The sequence below is a fragment of the Myotis daubentonii genome, chromosome 3 (assembly GCF_963259705.1).
Source record: "Myotis daubentonii chromosome 3, mMyoDau2.1, whole genome shotgun sequence".
NCBI classification, from domain to species: Eukaryota; Metazoa; Chordata; class Mammalia; order Chiroptera; family Vespertilionidae; genus Myotis; species Myotis daubentonii.
Genome location: NC_081842.1, coordinates 32,286,231 through 32,304,916, shown reverse-complemented (window position 1 = coordinate 32,304,916; position 18,686 = coordinate 32,286,231). Strand labels below are relative to the sequence as shown.

The 18,686-nt window shown below is 40.2% G+C and overlaps 1 protein-coding gene across 9 annotated transcripts in view; it reads left to right on the top strand.

Annotated features, from left to right (window-relative positions):
- TNIK (TRAF2 and NCK interacting kinase) overlaps nucleotides 1-18,686 on the top strand; it is a 347,969-nt gene that overhangs the window by 177,812 nt on the left and 151,471 nt on the right. For all 9 annotated transcript variants that reach the window (XM_059687029.1, XM_059687031.1, XM_059687025.1 and 6 more), the window contains exon 3: nucleotides 18,144-18,200. In XM_059687029.1, the coding sequence (XP_059543012.1) occupies nucleotides 18,144-18,200 (57 nt within the window). The remainder of the gene's footprint in view (nucleotides 1-18,143; nucleotides 18,201-18,686) is intronic.

Sequence of the window (18,686 nt, the reverse complement as noted above, 5' to 3'; positions counted from 1 at the left end):
AGACTCTTCCTCCTGGTGGGTGTGGGTTTCCCCCTTCTGCCGTTTCCCTCTTTCCTCTCAGCACACAGACATTTTCAAGATCTCACTATTAGTTTCCATCGCTTTTCAGAGTGAGCCAACCTTTTTCTACCTTCTTTGTTTCCACTTGGTCACCTCCCATATTTTCCTTCCCTCTGTGCAACCTGGCATCTATCTCTGCCTCATAACTCTGCTTCTGTCGCCAAAAGGCCTCCTCATTGCCAGACTGAATGAGCACCTTTCAGTCCTCATTTCACTTGGTCTCTTGTAGCATCTGGATCTGACCATGCCCTTCTTCTTGAAACTCATCCCAACCTCCACTCTGAAATTTTCTCCTTTGATTTGCAGTGACATTACAACTTTCTCTTTCCCCACCATCTGCTCATTTTTTCTTAGCGTCCTTTTAAAAAATATATTTTTTATTGATTTTTAGAGAGAGAGGAAGGGAAAAAATAGAGAGAAGCATTGATGGGAGAGAAATATCAATCGGCTGCCTCCTGCACACCCCACACTGGAGATCGAGCCCGCAACCTGGGCATGTGCCCTGACCAGGAATCAAACTGGAGACCTCTTGGTTCATGGGTCAACGCTAAACCACTGAACCACACCGGATGGGCTCTTTGTGTTTTATATGAGTCCTTCTGTCTCCATGAGACCTGCTCGATGCCCTGAAGCTTAGTCCCTCAACTGAGTGCCTCGTGGACACATCAGTCTGGATGTGCATCAGGCACCTGAAGTCACCTCTTCCCCTCTTCATGTTTTCTCCTGAGTCTTCTTTCTCAATGAATGGAACCCTTATCTATCCAGATGCACAAACCAGACCTGTCAGCTTCTTCCTAGAGTTCTTCTCTCTCAAAATTCCAACACCCGTATAAAAGTTCATTCTATTCTTATTTATTCCTTGGGTCCATCCTCTCCTCTCTGCTACATGACTATAAGATTCTGACTGATTTAGTAGTCTACACATCTTGGTGGAGGATGGATGAACTGCAATACCACAGCTGGGTGGTGGTGGGTTGGGAGGTGGGGCAGATGGAAATAGGTGTCCTTTCGGGAATCTAGTCTGATCCTGTGACTTCCAGCTTAAACCCTTTAATGTCATATTCCTTAGCATGACATGGGAAGCCCTTCTTGATTGGGACCTTGTCTACTTTCCAACCTGATTTTCTGCTGTTTTTCATGCCCATGTAATGTCACAGCCATGCACAGATTCTGGCCCTTCATCATTCATGGACCAATACCTCTATGCTCAGTGCCTTCAGTGTCCTCCTCTGTCTTTCTCCTGTTCCTTGGATCATTTGGGACTGAATTAAAATCTTACCTTTGCTTCTGTTCCTGCCCAGCCCAGTCTGAGTTGGCTACTCTAGCTCTGATTCTGTGCAATGTCTGGGCATCAATCCACCATAATATCAGTTTCTCAAGCTGAAAATTTCTGAAAATGCAAGTCTTGGGAGAGAGAAACTGCTGCTAGAAAGACTAAGGTTGTAAGGGAAATCCTGAAAGCCTTAGGAAATACGTTTTTTATTAAAATGAAACAATAAGAAAAGTCAATAAAGGAAATGAACATCAATACTGCATATCTTAAATAATTTAAGTAGTAGTTAAGGTGCTACATATTATAAATGATGGATATTTTGGACAAGTCATGTAACCTCTTTATGCCTTAGTTTCCTTGTCTGTAAAAGGAGGGTATTAATAATACCTTATAGTTTGTTGTGATGAATTAATATATGTAAATTGCTTGAAACAGTGCCTGACATAGTAAGCAATAAGTAGGCCTTAGCTGTTGATAATAATTTTCACTTACCAGCTACGATTGCTACACAGTTTGTTATTTCCAGCCCCTGTATTTTTATTTAGGTGATTAGAATCTGTCTTGTTTTGAAGTATGAGCATAACAGACACATTTTCTTTGACTGATACTCTAACCAAGTGTTCAGTGGGGGTCTAATTTATTGCTGGTAGTTGTGGAGTCATCTTAGTTCCCACTGTTGTCTCAAAGATGTACCTTTTCATTAGACTTGGGTAGAATTTTATGGTGATGTTTATCTAAGCAAGTTCAGCTCAGGGCAGCCGAGTACATTTCTCAACTCATTTCCCCAGAGCACAGGGTTGTCTGTGTCTCTAATATCCAGAATATGGCAGAACAGTGGAACAGCCTGACCTGGCTTCAAGCCCCTCCTGTAACATTCTCTCTTCCTCCCCAGCCCTCTCTCCATCTCTCTGTCAGACACAGCTCTCTGCCTTCTATCTGAAATGCCACAATCCAGTTTTCCTTGCTTCTGTTTCCTTTATGTTTTCAAGGCTGCCCTACACAAACAATGACTTGTACTTTCTATTCCCCACCTCCAGTTCCCTTTTCTTTACTATTTCCAACAGGACTTGATTGATGTCCATTTACTTATATTTAAAAATTCACAATATTAAAAATGTTATTATAAAGGAAATCCATGATTCTAAATTTCATAAGGGTAAAAAATAGCATTTTATTCATATTTGTGTTAAGTAGGTATTCAAAGGAAACTTATCAGAAGGACTGATATAATCAATAGGAAATGAATGTATAAACTATAAAAATCAGTACATTGACTTTTAAAATATTTTTTCATTTTCCCCTTTTTCATTGTGGAGTATTATAACACCTTTATCATACTAAAATTATGACAATCTAATAAAAGCATCCTAAAAAGATGTCCCAACCTTCCTAGGTAACTCTGGCCCTTTAATTACCTTCATAAATCTCTAAGAAAATTATAAATTTTAAATTCAGGTTTTAATTTAGTATTTCCCTTATTTTTAATATGAAGAGGTGATCAACTGTTTCAGCAACATTCATATATTTAATGTCTGTCCATCCATCTCACCCCCAGCCTGTTTCTTAGGCTGTGATATTTTAAATGTGCTGACACCTTTCCTCAATAGTTTTTGTTTACCAAATCAATCTGACAGGATCTGACAACCTCTCTAACTTCAGTTTAGGTTGTAGAGTTTGTATTAATTGCATCTTGGCCTAAGTGCAGTTTTGAAAAGTAGTCTTTTTTAAAAATATTTTTAAATTGATTTCAGAGAGGAAGGGAGAGGGAGAGAGAGATAGAAACATCAATGATGAGAAAGAATCATTTATCAGCTGCTTCCTGCACACCCCCTACTGGGGATTGAACCTAAAACCCAGGCATGTGCTATGACTGGGAATCGAACCATATCCTCCTGTCAACGCTCAGCCACTGAGCCACACAAGCCGGGTGAAGAGTACAGTCTTTAAGAATCCAAATCCCTACACAGCTGGTGCCCTTTACATAATGGAGGTAGAAGTTCAACAGATTTGAACTACTGTGTTCTTTTATTCCAACTTCCTTTCCCAATCATATGCATTAATACTATATTTCTTAAGATTATCTGAGAATATTGGCAATCCAGAAAGAAACTGTTCATAAATAATTTTTGTTGTATTTAAATACAAAACGTTAGGAAGCTTATATAAATTTTCTAAGTAGCTTCCTTTTTCCTTTTTCATAACCTCATAGTAATTTCTGGCCTCTTTTTGAAATCTAGACAAGCTCCTATAATATATAGAGAGAACCAGTAAGTCGTTGTTGTCTTATTGCCATTGAATTATTTTTTCCTAGTTAGTGAAGTATGTCAAATATGGGTATGTCAATTGATTAAATACAATCATGTTCATTTCCATATGACCTTTGTAACACAGAGGCCAGTAGATTAGATTTCAGGTTGAAAAATGTGATATTTTTCTTAATAGTATATTCACCTAAAGCTGTGACAGAAATAGTATGTGACCCGACTAGAGAGTGGTTTTATATTGGTAAGTATAAATTAGGATATAGGAAGCCCCTTTTGTGCAATCATTTATTAAACTCTTCGAGAAAAGGTTTGAATTGTGTGTGTGTATGTTTTGTTGTTGTTGTTCTTTTAGGATGAGTGCATATATTTGAGAATCCTATATAATAAAAGGGTAACATGCAAATTGACCAAATGGCGGAATGACCGGGCACTATGATGCACACTGACCACCAGGGGGCAGATGCTCAATGCAGGAGCTGCCCCCTGGTGGTCAGTTCACTCCCATGGTGACGGCTGGTAAGCATAGCGGCCCGCCTCCATGGCATCGCTAAGGATGTCCAACATCAGTCAGCCTTCCCCTGAGGGCTCCCAGATGGCAAAAGGGGACACACACCCCCTCCCCCCAAGTGCACGAATGTCGTGCACCAGGCCTTTAGTGTATTAGAATATTGATTATTTGAGTAAAAGAGTATCTTTGTGGAGAATAGTATAGTGCTAAACACAAAATTAAAATTGTATCATGGCTTCAAAAAAACAACCAAAAAAAAAAAATAGCCTCTCTAGAATCTCAACCCTCTTCAAATATTTTTCCCTCCAATAGGGTTGTTCTTGAAGGACCTTGAAAAGTAAAATTAGGGAAAAATATTGTGAACCTAATAAAAATGGTCTTCTCTCAATGAAATAAGGTGGATTACTTTCTTCCTACTTTTCTTTAAGGTAATATTGTGTTTCATGGTGTCTTCCCCAAAATAAGATGCCATGATTGATGTTGATCATGGTTAATTTTGAAGGAGCCTCTGAAAATGGAACAAACAGGGGGAAATAACATATTTTTATACACCTTTTTTAAGAGTAAAATCTGTCAAAACAAAATTAAACTACTGAAAGAAACATTATTGATTTTAATAAATATAATGATTTTTATAATTCATACCCCTTAGAGATGGATACAGTGCTTCATTTATAATAGATCCTTAGTAAGTAGTCTATAAATTTTAATTTTAATCAATGTTTCAACTCAGGAAGGGTCATTTATATAGAAAAGAATAGGAATGGTATTTGTTGGAGTTGTGTAACCATGTGGCTTATGACCCTTAAGAAGGGTTCTATAACTTATTATAATTATTGTGCTCATTTTATGTGAAATGTAGATTATCTTCATAAGACTTTTCTTTGTAAAAACTTGACCATATTCTAACTTGCACTGAAATCCATTTTAATGAATAGTAATGATGCCTTTTCAGAAAGCTTTCATTGACTGTCATTTTGCTTAATAGTGAAATATCATGCTGATTATATTTATGATATACTGTGAGCCTCTGAACAGAAATTGTCATGGTTCGACAACTCTATTGGAAGTTACCATGAAAAACACAAATGAAATGTTGACTCAATAAGGTGACTCAAGAACTCATTCTAGCTGGTTGCTCCTGTTTGCAATTTTGCCTGTAAGGGAAAGCAGGCATAACAAGTACTTCCATTTTCCTTATTTATAAAATAGATGAAAAGTTAAAGAGATTTGCCTAAAGCCTTCCTGAAAAATTGAAAACATATCAAGTTCTAAATAGAATATTTTTTACTCCTTCAGCTTCCCTGCATTTACTATCTTCCAAAGATTTTTCATGGCTTCAAAATTTGTTTTCTAAAATGTATTCTTCACAAAAGGATTTTAAAAGTTTTAAAAATGTAAAATTAGAATTACATATATGTTTAAAGTATAAACTGAGCTTTTTATGCATACTATGTAATTTTTATGCATAATATGTATAATTTTATGGATTTGTCTATATATATACTGTTGAATGTTCATTAATGATTAATAAATTAATGCATTCTACTATTGGCATTAAATTACAATCATTTAATGGCTTATTAAGTCTAAGATTTTCTGTTTAGGAGTTCCTGAGATAGCAAAGGTATATTTAAATAATTAAAAACTCTCATTTCAGTTATTTGCTTGAATGAGCTCCATTTTTATTTTCTTACTATTCCTTCTGAAGACAGAAGCCACCAATGAAATAGGTCGTTAATGTTGCAAAGGCAAGATTAATGCCAAATAAATGCCGATTGACACTGATATTCTGGATATTAGGCAAGTATCTAGGGCCCAAGGTGACACAAATCAAGGCCTGACAGCTAGGTTTAAATTAGACTTGATATTGAGTCTTTGGCCATGTGCCAAAAACTACTCCACAGATGAAAATGAGGAAGAAAGGCAATTCTTCATTCTTTTGTGCAGGTGACCTTAGTTCTGAAAGGTTAGGCAAAGATGCTAACTCCCTCTTTTTATTTTTGTATCAAGGAAAAGTTATCAGATGTTCTCTTTGGTTTGAAAAACACAGCTTCATCATTAATTGCTACCTGTAAGGTTGATCTGTTGGTTGTTGTTAGCTGTAGCTTTTCAATACTCTGTATTATATAACTTATCGGGCCATGTGGCTAATATCTATCTAAATAAAACACGAGTATCTAACTACTAGCCACACCTGAAACTAATATAAAATAATATTGAATGTCAATTGTAAAAAATATAGCATAAAAACAATTATATATAGTTATGCAAATAAATCTTCCTAGTTAAAATATACTCTATCAGGCATTTAAATGTATAACTCTGTTCTTTGTCCTTTAGGCTTTAGAAGAATTTTAAATAGAATAAAAAAGAGGGAGCTGAGGCATTCTTGCTTGGTTTACTTATATGTAAGGTCAATCTGAAAGGAAAATATACCTGCAAAATACTTGCTTCTCTGAAACCCAATTTCCTCATTTGATGAAGGTACTTGTTGCCTTCAAATAAGAAATGCTGTGAATTTTACGAAAGAGACAGAGGGACTTGAAAAGTGTTTCCACAAAGCAGTTGGGAACTCATTCTCACCACACAGATTGATTGAGTGCAGGCCCTGCTCTGCTCCTGCAGACAGAGGACTGAACAGAGCAAAGGGAAGTGCCTGCCCTCAGGACACCTCCATTCTGGAGCAAGAGATATCGAGTACACATGATACATACATACATACATACATACATACATACACAAATCCTGTAATGTGTTAGATGATACAGTCAAGCAAGGAAGGAAGAGAATAGTGAGAAATAGAGCAGAGTTGAAACTTTAGAGAAGGTGAGCCAGGAAAGGACTCCAGTAGAAAGTGACTTTAAAGTCAAGATCTGAAGGAAGCGAGTGAGCAAGTGGAGAAGAAGGAAGAGAAGTGTAAATGCATATTGGAGGAAAGGGAGAAAGACACAGTACCTGAATATAGATAAATATGTACATGGACCTGGACATGGTCATGGGTATAGATAGATAAAGATAGATCTATGTATCTATACAGATAGATTTATATATATACGCACACACACACACACACACACACACACACACTCACTCTAGAGGCACGGTGCATGAAATTTGTGCACGGGTAGGGTCCCTAGGCCTGGCTGGCCCAGGGCTGATTTGGACCTTCCTTCCCCTAGCTGCTGGCCAGGGCCTTCCTTCTTTTGGTGCCACCCCCGGTGGTCAGTGCAAGTCATAGTGAGAGGTCGAACTCCCAGTCAGTCAAACTCCTGTGGGGACAATTTGCATATTAGCCTTTTATTATATAGGATGTGTTTCTATATATGTGTGTGTATATATATTAATAAGGAATATATATGTATATGTATATGTATATATATATATGTGTGTGTGTGTGTGTGTGTGTGTATGTGTATATATATATATATATATATATATATATATATATATATATATATATATATATATCAACCCCTGCTTGAGAAGAGAAGGTTGTCAGACAAGTCAGCAAGGTGCTCACCTTGCCCTTCTCACAGTTCCTCATCCATCAGGCAAATGTGGTGGGAGTGAAGAATTTCACTGGAGTCAGGGAAACCTAGCCCTCCTTGAGAGAAAGCTACCTGACAGGTCACAGTTGAATTGCAGCTAAATTTAGCTGCAAATCAATGCATTTGCTAACTAGCCAGCTACCCACCCGGTCTGGCCTGCCCAGAGCTCCGGGTATGTCATATTTACTTAAAAGAGTTCTCACTTTTTCTCAGGGTGTCATCATATTTCTCCCACTTCCCCTCCCCCAAGATTTCAGACAAAAGTATTCTCAGCATTATTGTTCGGGGAGGTCACAGGTTTCTGAGAGGCACAGGAGTACTTACTCTCAGCCACTAGCTTCCCAGGGATGGATGTGTTGCTGACACATTGCTGGAGTCCATGCTGGCTACCACTTTGAAAGATTATGAATATGGAAGAACTATTCTGCATTTACAAAACAAATGTCCTTTTTGTCCTCTCGCCCTCCTACCCAAAGAAGGATTTGCAGGCCTTCGCTTGGAAAGCACAACTGCTGATGCAGCCTGTGCTGACACAGAGGACTCCTGTTGGGCGGAGGGAGATCTGTAGCCTGTGTGGAGATCTGGCCCTTCCACTATTGCAGGTGGAACCATTACTGTGCCCTCCTCATTCCTCTCATACACTGTGGCAGATCCATATCTGGATGCTATTGTTGACCACCTTGAAGAAACTTGAGTTCTTTAATCCTCAAAGACCTAAAAGGCAGTAAATGGCTGTCACTAATATAATGTTGCTTATCTTATTTTTTCCCCAAAACCCCCAAACACTTGCATTCTACTTTCCTTAATTCTTGGAAAGAGGTCAAGTACAACAATAGAAAGATTCCTCTATCACTTCCTTTGAAGAACTTATGTTGGATCAAGGAAAACACCTTTATTCTTATATAATTGACCTTTTTGTTTTAAGGATAGTTTTATCATAATTTATATTTTACTCAAACATAATAATGTATTCCTGAATGGAGCTGCCACTGGTTAAAAACTACAGTAAACTTTGAGAAGAGGGAAAGAATGGGCAGTATGAAGAGTTGTGGAGAAGACCTGAAAATGGTTGAGAAATAAAAATAAGGTATCTTTCTAAAATTAATATAATTAGCAAAAATGATAGCTTGTATCAACTATCAAAAACCAAATTCTATTTAACCCCAATACTACCTCATCAGCTTTATTTTTTAATGTAGAGAATGATGCTTCATTGGGAGACAATGGAGATCTTGGAATTGGCCTTTACACATACACAAGCTGGGTGGTCTCAGGAGCTATTGGTCCTACCTGTGTTCTAAAATGTCATGGGGGTTGGAATTTGAGAAATATTGTAAATGCTGCTAAGCAAAGAAGGAACAATGTCATCTCCATCTCCCTCGCACTGTTCACTGGGACATCTTAGGGCAAGGCCTTATGTTTGATCTTGTGACCTTAGTGCCTGTGAGGAATACGACACTTGTTAGAATCCAACATTCAAGGAGCACCTATTAAATGTCAATTTTTTTTTTTTTTTTTAAATCAGGGCTTGTTGGGTCAGCTTTAGCTCAAGCGGTTACTTTGGATTCTGCTTGTTGCAGACACATAAATCAGGGCTTGTCAATCTTGGCCCTGTTGACATTTTGGGTCCAATAATGCCTGTTGGGGGAGAGGAATGTCCTGTGCATTGCAGAAGGTTTAGTAGTATCTCTGGCCTCTACCCACATCAGTAGCAAGTTGTGACATTCAACAAATGTCTCTAAATATCCCCAAATGTCTCCTGAGGGCGGGGCCAAAATTTCCTTTTTAAGGGTGTGAGCTAGAGAGTTTAACCACATTTTTAAAAGATAAAACATATATAACTGTTGAAAATTCCACCCCCTAACTCTATATCTGCATCTACATGTATATCTATTGCTATATCTACATCTATTGCTATATATCTACACACACACACACACACACACACACACACACACACACACACATTCTTACAGAGTTCTGGCAGAGGAGGCATTTGGTTGGGGTGTTCATTGTAGCCTTTTTTTTTTTTTCCGTGGGAATCATTATGAGTCCAGTAAATTGCTCACTGAATTTCATCTGTCCTTTCTGTTCCTGCTCAGATACAACTAAAGCCTATTGAAATTGATTTTTGTGTCCATAACAGAGCAGGGATTCAGTAAGAACATGAAAGCTTGCCTTTCATGCCTCATCTTCCCCCCCTTATTGCTTTAGCTTTGGTGGGTCCTAATTATATTCCCTCGCTTCTCCTGCTGACATTTCCTTTGTTTTAATTAAAACTTCTGGAGGTTTGAGAACGCTGGGAGAGGGTTTTATTCATCCACAGCCCTGAGAGAGAGTCAGATGGGTCCCTGTTTGTGTTCCTGCCACCCCAAGAGTGATAGCTGGGAACACTGTGGTCCTGTCCCTTTGTTTCCCCACCACACCAGCTTGGTCCTTTCTCTTCCCGCACGGCTCTGCACTTCCAGACCTGCTCTTGCTGCTGCCACAGATGTTCTGTTATTAAGTGGCTCGGACAGCGCTGTGGGTAGACTGGCTTCCTATTGAAGCCGTAAATTAGGTGAAATAAAATGCAGCACTGTCTTTTCATTATTATTATTTATCTCTGCCCACCCCCGTGATGCCTATGGTGCCTCCTGGTGCAAAGCCAGCCCCACCCACTCCTGACCATGTGCTGTAAATCCCGGGGGGGGGGGGGGGTTCTGTCAGACTGTAATTGACAAACCTATGCGGCCTGGAGGGAAGACATAGTATATCTTTTTAATCTGCAGCTTGGAGGCGGGAGGAAGTGAGCAAAGGGTCTGCCAGAGGTCCCGAGGGGAAGACAGGGTTGCCTCATAAAATAGGCCTTAGAGAGGGAGCTATTGATTTGAAACCTAGAAAAATGGGCTGCCCTTTCCCAAGAACAGTGGGCTCTGTCCTGGCTTGGTGACTATTTTCTGGAAAAGGGGAGACCGAGAGGGAGGAACTACAGCAGGGCAGTGTCTGGGCCTTGCTGTTCTCGTTGTCTCTTTCTCTCCCTGAACTTTTCCTCAGATAAACCGTGAAGTTATAAAGCGCAGAATACCAGTGTCTGCTCTAGTCTCCAAGGCTCACTCCCATGGGCCAGTGTGTTAGTTAACACGGGGAAAACACACCAAAAACAAAGCCTTCTTGAGCAAAACGCGCACATCAGCCCATGTGGCTTCTTCCTCCGTTATGAAACTGGGAGCCTTTCTTGTAGTCTCACTTTTCCTAAAAGAAAAGCTTCCTGCCACTTTTTAGCAGGTATTCCCCCCCAGTTCTCCCAGGCTTCTCCCAGGTTACCATGGATCGCTGGAGTCGTTCTGCGCACTGTGCTGGGGGGCAGCTCACAAGGTCCGCTAGGCCTGGGAGCATCCTGCTTCCCAGTGTGACTTAGCGCCTACTCTCTGCAAGATGCTCTTCTAGGCAATGTCAGAGGGCTAAACAGACTCCCGCCTTGGAGGGGTTTTAGTGTTCCGAAGCCATGTGAACATTTAGTTCATGGACATTTTAATGTGAAAGAAAGAACAAACACTAAGAAGTCTGCCTAAACTGAATACCTCTGGCTTTCTGAGAAAAATTCACCACATATAGTAACTCATTTTCCTTTACTAACGTGAATACACTTCATCCTGGACGGGTGTGGGGGAGCAGTGCTTTTGAATGCCATCTAAATACCCTAACTCCGGATTGGGAAGGCTGCTGTGGCAGCTGGGGAGAGATGGAATACTGGGGACAGCTGAGGAGTTGGCTGGATGCACATATGCCACCCCCATCCTGTGAACCCCAACATTTTGAGGGCTTAGTCCTTCCAGAATTTAATGTACAAAAACCACGAATAATTGCGGTTACTCTGTGGCATAAACTAGTAGTAATAAGATCTTTGGTTTTGTGCTCATTTTAGGGGTTGGGAGAGAAGGTTACTAAGAAATGTGTTCTTGGCTCAAGGCCATGGCCAAGAGACTGGTTCTGCTACTTTTTTTGAGCTCTCATCACCCCACAAGCCTGCCTGCCTCGTCACTGCTGTCGCTTCATCTGTGCGTGCCTTTCCTGGGTACAGGCAGCAGGCTGCCTGCCACGGACTCTGCATACATTAACTATTGTCTGCTAAAAATTGTGGCTATTTGATTTTTTTCCCCCTGTAATCATCCATTTTGATTTATAAACGGAGCCAAACTGGCAGCCACGAAGATGGAGGAATCCTAGTTTCTAACAAAGAAAAATGAAGCGCTGTCTTTTCTTCCCCACCCTGTGTCTGTGAGAAGCCTCCATTCTCAGAGGGGCCAGCTCTGACGGATCTTGAAAACAATCCATTTTCTGCTCTCAGAGGTGCCAAGCAGAGGAATTCGCAGAGCGTGGTGTTGCAATGGAGAGCGGTTGCTGGGGAACTGCCCTGTATAGGTTCCTTCCTTCATCTTTGCCACAGTTTGGGAGCAGTGATGTCTGGGTCACAACTCTGCCTCCGTGGAGAGGAGGATTTTTTTTAAGCTACCAATGAATGGCACATGCAGGCCAAGGAAAAAGAGAGGCCTCATTTAACCTGGGAAAACCCTAGGAGTAGACACTGTGCCAAATATAGTCTGTGAAATCCATGCTCTTGGATTATAAAGATTTTTGGAGTCTTTTCATAAAGTTGTCTGGTCTACCTCTTTGCCTCAAGATAAGTTGTATCAAAGAAAGGTTGCATTCCTGAAGGTGTCCAAAGAGGTATCTTAACTATGCTTTAATCTTCACTGTGAGCGGAAAACCAGAGTTCACCTCCATCATCATTACAGTTCAGGAGGAAAAAGCTAAAACCAATTTCTAGTTTCTCTGTGATCTGTGGAGAGGTAAATTAAAGTCTCTGTAAAATTTAAAGGAACTTCACTAAATTCATCTTCCAACTTATTTTGGGTGAAATGACTGGAATTCCTGCTTACCACCCCAGCTCATCTGCTGCTCTACACTTTGTGGCTGGATAGAAATGTGAGCAGTGGGTGGGGATGGGAGAAACTGATGTAGACATATGGATGGTATTGACCAAGAACCTGAATACAACCCTCAAATCTCACTACTTTATTCAATCTGTTATCTAGAAAATATTTATCAGGTACCTGCTGTGTCAGCCATTGTGGGAAATGTGGGGTCAATATATATCTGACTCACTCCCAAATCTTGTTGATTTGACCTCCTGAATATCTCTTTTTGACTCTCTACTACTCACCTTCTTTGTAACTTCCATCCCAGTCCAAGTCGCCATCATATCTCAAATGAATTACTAAGTAGCATTATAATTATTATTTTTCCATCATCTTTTCTGATTTCCTCTGTTGTATGCCTTGCCCCTAGAACAGTGATGGTGAACCTATGACACACGTGTCAGAGGTGACACGTGAACTCATTTTTTTGGTTGATTTTTCTTTGTTAAATGGCATTTAAATATATAAAATAAATATCAAAAATATAAGACTTTGTTTTACTATGGTTGCAATTATCAAAAAATTTCTATATGTGACACGGCACCAGAGTTAAGTTAGGGTTTTTCAAAATGCTGACATGCCAAGCTCAAAAGGTTCGCCATTGCCCTGACTGGTTTGGCTCAGTGGAAGAAGCGTCGGACTGCGGACTGAAGGTTCGATTCCGGTCAAGGGCATGTACCATGGTTGCAGGCACACTCCCAGTGGGGGGTGTGCAGGAGGCAGCTGATCGATGTTTCTCTCTCATCGATGTTTCTGGCTCTCCATCCCTCTCCCTTCCTCTCTGTAGAAAATCAATAAAAAATAATATTTTTTTTAAAAAAAGGTTCACCATCACTGCCCTAGAACAATCTTTTCAAAATGCAGACTTGAGCACTCTACACTGTTGCTTCAAACCTTTCAGCGGCTGCCCATTGGTCTTAGGATAAAGACAGACCTTCTCAAAGTGGTCTGTGAAGTCCCTGTTAGACACTTACTCTCTACTCCAGCCACACTGGCCTGCTTTCAATTACTCAAATGCTCTAGTAACTGCACAACAGGACCATTGAAGATGCTGTTGTTTTTTTTAATCTGGAGTATACTTCCCAATGCTTGACCTAGTTTATTATCTTCATCTTTTCGGTCAGAGCTTTTCTTAAAAATTTTACCCCAGATGCAGTAAGAAATATATTCTTTTACATTAGTATTAAGAATACACCTACTAATATATAGGTAGGTAGGTAGGAAGATAGGTAGGCAGGTAAGTGGGTAGATGCATAGATAGAGTCTTTGATTGAGTTCCCTAGGGAACAGATTCTGAGGACAGACATTTGCTGGAAGGTGTCTTTTGGGGAGTCCTCTCTCTATCAACACCCATGAGAGAGCGAAGACAGATTTGGGCAGTGGAAGGAGTTGAATGCAGATACAAAGCCCCAAGCAAACCCAGAAAGGGAGCTCTGGAGCTGGAATAGCCCTTCAACATTATTCCACTTTGATATAAGGGGTGTAGGCTTTCATATTCCTACACCAACCAGTCATTGCCCACTTGCTGCCTCCAGACAAAGGGCATTAATTTAGGCAGGGAGCGTGCCTTTGGGTCCAGCTGCTATGTTTGGCCAAAGTTAATTCCTGGAGAGAGACTCAGAGAACCTCATTCCTGAAGGAGGGATGGGGGGTGCATATTACAGATGTATACTACAGTCAGTCACTTGTGTTACTTGGGTCTTCTTGCTTTGTATAGTAAGTTCTGGAAACAGCTCCTCCAGGATTCTGGCTGATCTCTTTTCCTAGGCAAAGTTATAAGCTCTCGCCATTACATAATGTCTAATGGTTTGAACTGATGCTTATCATCTTCTTCCTCCTCATTTTACACCCACCCCCCACCCCCGCCCCAATCTTGGTTCGCATCTTTGCTGATCTAGATGGTAGTCTTGTTGGAAGGACCCAGACCCTCATTTCTGAGATGTCTGAGCTCAACATGACTTTCTCAAGCTTGACTGCTGCCTGGATAGATAACAAAAGACCTGTATCCTCTGCAGCCAGAGAGTAGAAAAAGCTAAGGACCAGACCCAGGAATTCATTATCAGGGTAGAGTAAGAGGTATAACCCTCAACTCCAGCCTGATGGGGAAGGAATGAAACTGAAACTTGGAATGAACACACTGAGCCTACAGGTGTGATGTTCCCATCTTGACGGAAGACAGTGCACAGATCTCAGGATTTAACCTCATCTCCCTTATGATTTTCACACACTGCCTTCAGTTGGTGACTCATCACCCTTAGCTTTTCATTGTCTTTCTCCAGTACATAAGTGTCTCTCAGTAAAAGCTATCTGATTCCTTTTTTTAAAAAAAGTACTGTTTCCACTCTTAAAATTATGAAACACTGGACTCACCAGTGTGCTCGCTGGCACCTGTATCCTACTCCTGTTCCCCACTAGCAAACATTTGACAGTGGCACAGCTACAGTATGTAAGGAGCAGTCAATAAGCCACCCGCCGCCAGGGATAAGGGTCATTCCTGGAACCAGCAGTCTGAGGGAGGGTTCCTCTGGAACATATCCTGATTTGGCGATTTCTATGGAGGAATTTTACTGGGGAGTGTTCTTAGGATATACACCTGTGAAGAATGTATAATTGTGCAAAGGAAAGAGCTTAACTGCAATACAGTCTCAGCAAAGACCTCAGTCATACATTGGAGTGGTCAGGAGCTGAGATGGCCCTTCAGAATTGTCCTACTTTAAGACAAGAGGTCTGGGCCTTTATATTGCTGTCATTGGATTCTGTTCTCTGTAGGAGGGAGCATGGCTTTGAGCAGGTACTCTTTTGGCTGAGGCCAATGAGCAAAAAGGGCCTTGACTGACAGCTGTAGGGCACTTCAGTATCACATCTGAATGGTGTACTACAGCATCGATTATAGATGGAAGGAAGGAAGGAAGGTTGGATGAATGGATGGATGGGTAGTAGACAGACAGACAGACAGATGTACTGTAACATTTGATCCATACAACAACTGCGACTGCTACATGTTCACATTGTGATTTTTTTTTCTATCTGAGTTTATTTTCATGGTTCTTGAGATGCACATTTTGAAAATCACAGTATTGGATATGATCAGTTGCATTCGTGTAGAATGCTGTGGAAACATGAAACTAAGCCCATCACCTGCAATTAGAAAATGGAAGAAATCTTCCTCAATAAAGGCTAGATCTAATCTAAGCTAAGCATGAGGAACTCTTAACATTCTACCCGATGTGAGTCCTTGGACAGGGGAAGGAGATAGTGGGTGGAATGTCTGCTCATGTGGTCGACTGGAAACAGATGAATTTCAGTGACCTAGAAATGAAAATACTCTTTCTTCCAGGCTAGCCTCAGGCTAGCAGCTCTAAAGCCATCTTGCTGTTCTTTAGAAAATAAATAACAGCTATAACAAAGCTCAGGCTTACATGGCTATTTCATGACAAAACCATTGTTCTTTCTCTCGCATTCATTTTAGGGAGGCGGTAAAGGGGTAGAGTGCTATATCCTTGAGTGATTTAGATTTCACCTTGATGTTGAGTTATTCTGTAAGGAACAAGCATCAGCTCAGTTCTTGACCTCAAACACGAGGTAGAAGAAAGGAAGAAGGGGCTCAGGGGACAGGCTGGCCTGAGCCCGCCAGCTGAGTGACCCCACCGCCTCTGCTTTCTCCAGTTTGCTGTGCTTTCCTCTTTCCTTGTGGATGGGACTTTTACTCTTGAGGAGATGCTTGACATAAGGCTTTGGGAGCTACTGGAATTTCAGTTTTGTTTTTCTAGATTTAGTCTGTTATTTTTGTTATTGTTGTTATTTCAGAAGAAGAAAATCTTACTTCATTCTTTTATTAAGAAATGACTCAGCAACTGCAATCTGACAGGATTTTTTTCTTCTACTTTTTGTGGGGAAAATGTAACCCTTTGTCTCCCTTTAAAGCAGTGGTTCGCGACCCCTTTGGGGGTCGAATGACCCTTTCACAGAGGTCGCCTAAGTACATCCTACATATCAGATATTTACATTATGATTCATAACAGTAGCAAAATTACAGTTATGAAGTAACAACGAAAATAATTTTATGGTTAGGGGTCACCACAATATGAGGAACTGTATGAAAGGGTTGCAGCATTAGGAAGGTTGAGAACCACTGCTTTAAAATATTCCACCCCCCTCAGAATTTAATTTTTAGTCCTTGGTTGAATGTGTATTTTTAGATCCAAACTGAGATGGAGTCTAGGTTTATATTTTTCATTGCTCTCATAAGTGGAAGTAACTTAAAATTAGGAGCAATATTATATTTTCACTTCAAATTTCTCCTTTAATAACATCCTCCTTTGTTGCTTTGTCCTCAAATTTAAAAAAAATTAACAAAATACTACATGAGAGATGAATGTCTCAATGTTTAACTCAAGTAAAATATGAAAAGAAAGTTTGCTTAAAAATAATTTTTACATTTTCATCATAAGAATTTTCAATTCAGGATCTGGAGGGCAGAAGCAGGACAAGTGTCCTGGGTTTTAGGTCCTTATTAGTTGTGAGTTTCAGCCTCCCTCTGAAAGAAGGGTATTGGATGAAGCACCTGAAGGGCTTTTCCTGTGCAATTTATTTGTGATTTTATGAAGTTGCTTCTCTAAACCTTGTCTCAGCAATGGCTGTGTCTCTGGTTTCTAGTGATCTTTGGGTCAGCTAACTCCTGGCCAGTCCTCAAAGTCTGCCTCAGTCTGGATCCTAATTAGGTTTGACATTCTCCAGTGATGTAAAAGGCCACTCAAGCCGGGCAGCCTCCTTCGGGGCCCTCTCCCTTCCATGGTTGACAGCTCAGCTGCCCTCCTATTGCCGGGCGCTGGGGATGCCGTTGCCTGGGACTGAGCTGAGCCTGCTAATTGTTCCATCTTCAGGATCTCAGTGTAGCTGAAGCTGCCATCCCAGAGCTGTATTATTGTCATCTGTCAGACTCATCGGGAACTCTTATTTCAGCTTAGAAGTGAAATTTAAAATGGAGAACTAGGATACTGTCTTATCCATGGTTACCGTCAGTGACATTATAGCAGTTACTAAAATGGAAGTACCAACAACCAATTGAGATCATTACAAGATGCTTTAATTATCAAGGAAACTAAGGTTTATAAACGTAGTAAATATTTTTGGACAGAGGAAATACTGTCTCCTCCAGTCATGTCTAGCTCCCCTGCCACATAAATCCACTCTCACACAAGCCCTCATCTAACACTTTGGAGGGGAGGTAGACCAAATTATTCTGCATTGCCTTTTTTATTTAACTTGACAGCCAGTGTGAAAACAAGCCCAAAAGACAAAGTGATGGAGATGTTCTACAAAATAAACACTAAATAGAAATTGATCTCAAAGCATTTAAGATGTGTGTGTGTGTGTGTGTTTGTGTGTGTGCGCGTGTGTGTGTGTGTCTTCCCCACTGGCATTCTGTAACATTAATCTAGGTAATATTGTTCTTCACAGTTGAAACTGAATGATAATATTGCTCATCAAGACTAAAATCCTTTTTATTTTATCTTTTTCATACAGGGTCGCCATGTCAAAACAGGCCAGCTTGCAGCCATTAAGGTTATGGACGTCACAGGGGTAATGTATCTTTCTCTTGCCATCTCAATCGTATGTATATATTTGTGGTAGAGAAATTAGGGATAGAAAAAAATTATTTTTTAGAAATAGAATCCTTTTAAACATCTAAAATCTTTTCCCACTTGTGCTTCACATAAAGAAGTAAGAGTATCCAACAGCTGATCGAGAAGACAATGAGTAAATCACTCTAAATTAGATATCTACACGCTGCCTTATGTTGTTAGAGTGAAGAATAAATAATGTGCACTGATAATTTACATAACCACAATAAAAGATATTTGCATATGAAGACAGAACACGGATTTGCAGGTATTAAAAGAATATTACGGAGATTACACAGAAGTGATGGGTCTTAACACTTTCCCAGAGGTCCACCTAACACTGGAATTGACAAGAGTATGGGTAGCTCTCATCTCCTAATGGGATATTTAGCATTAATATTTCCTCCCTCAAATATTGTTGAACAAATAATCATAATAACCAAAA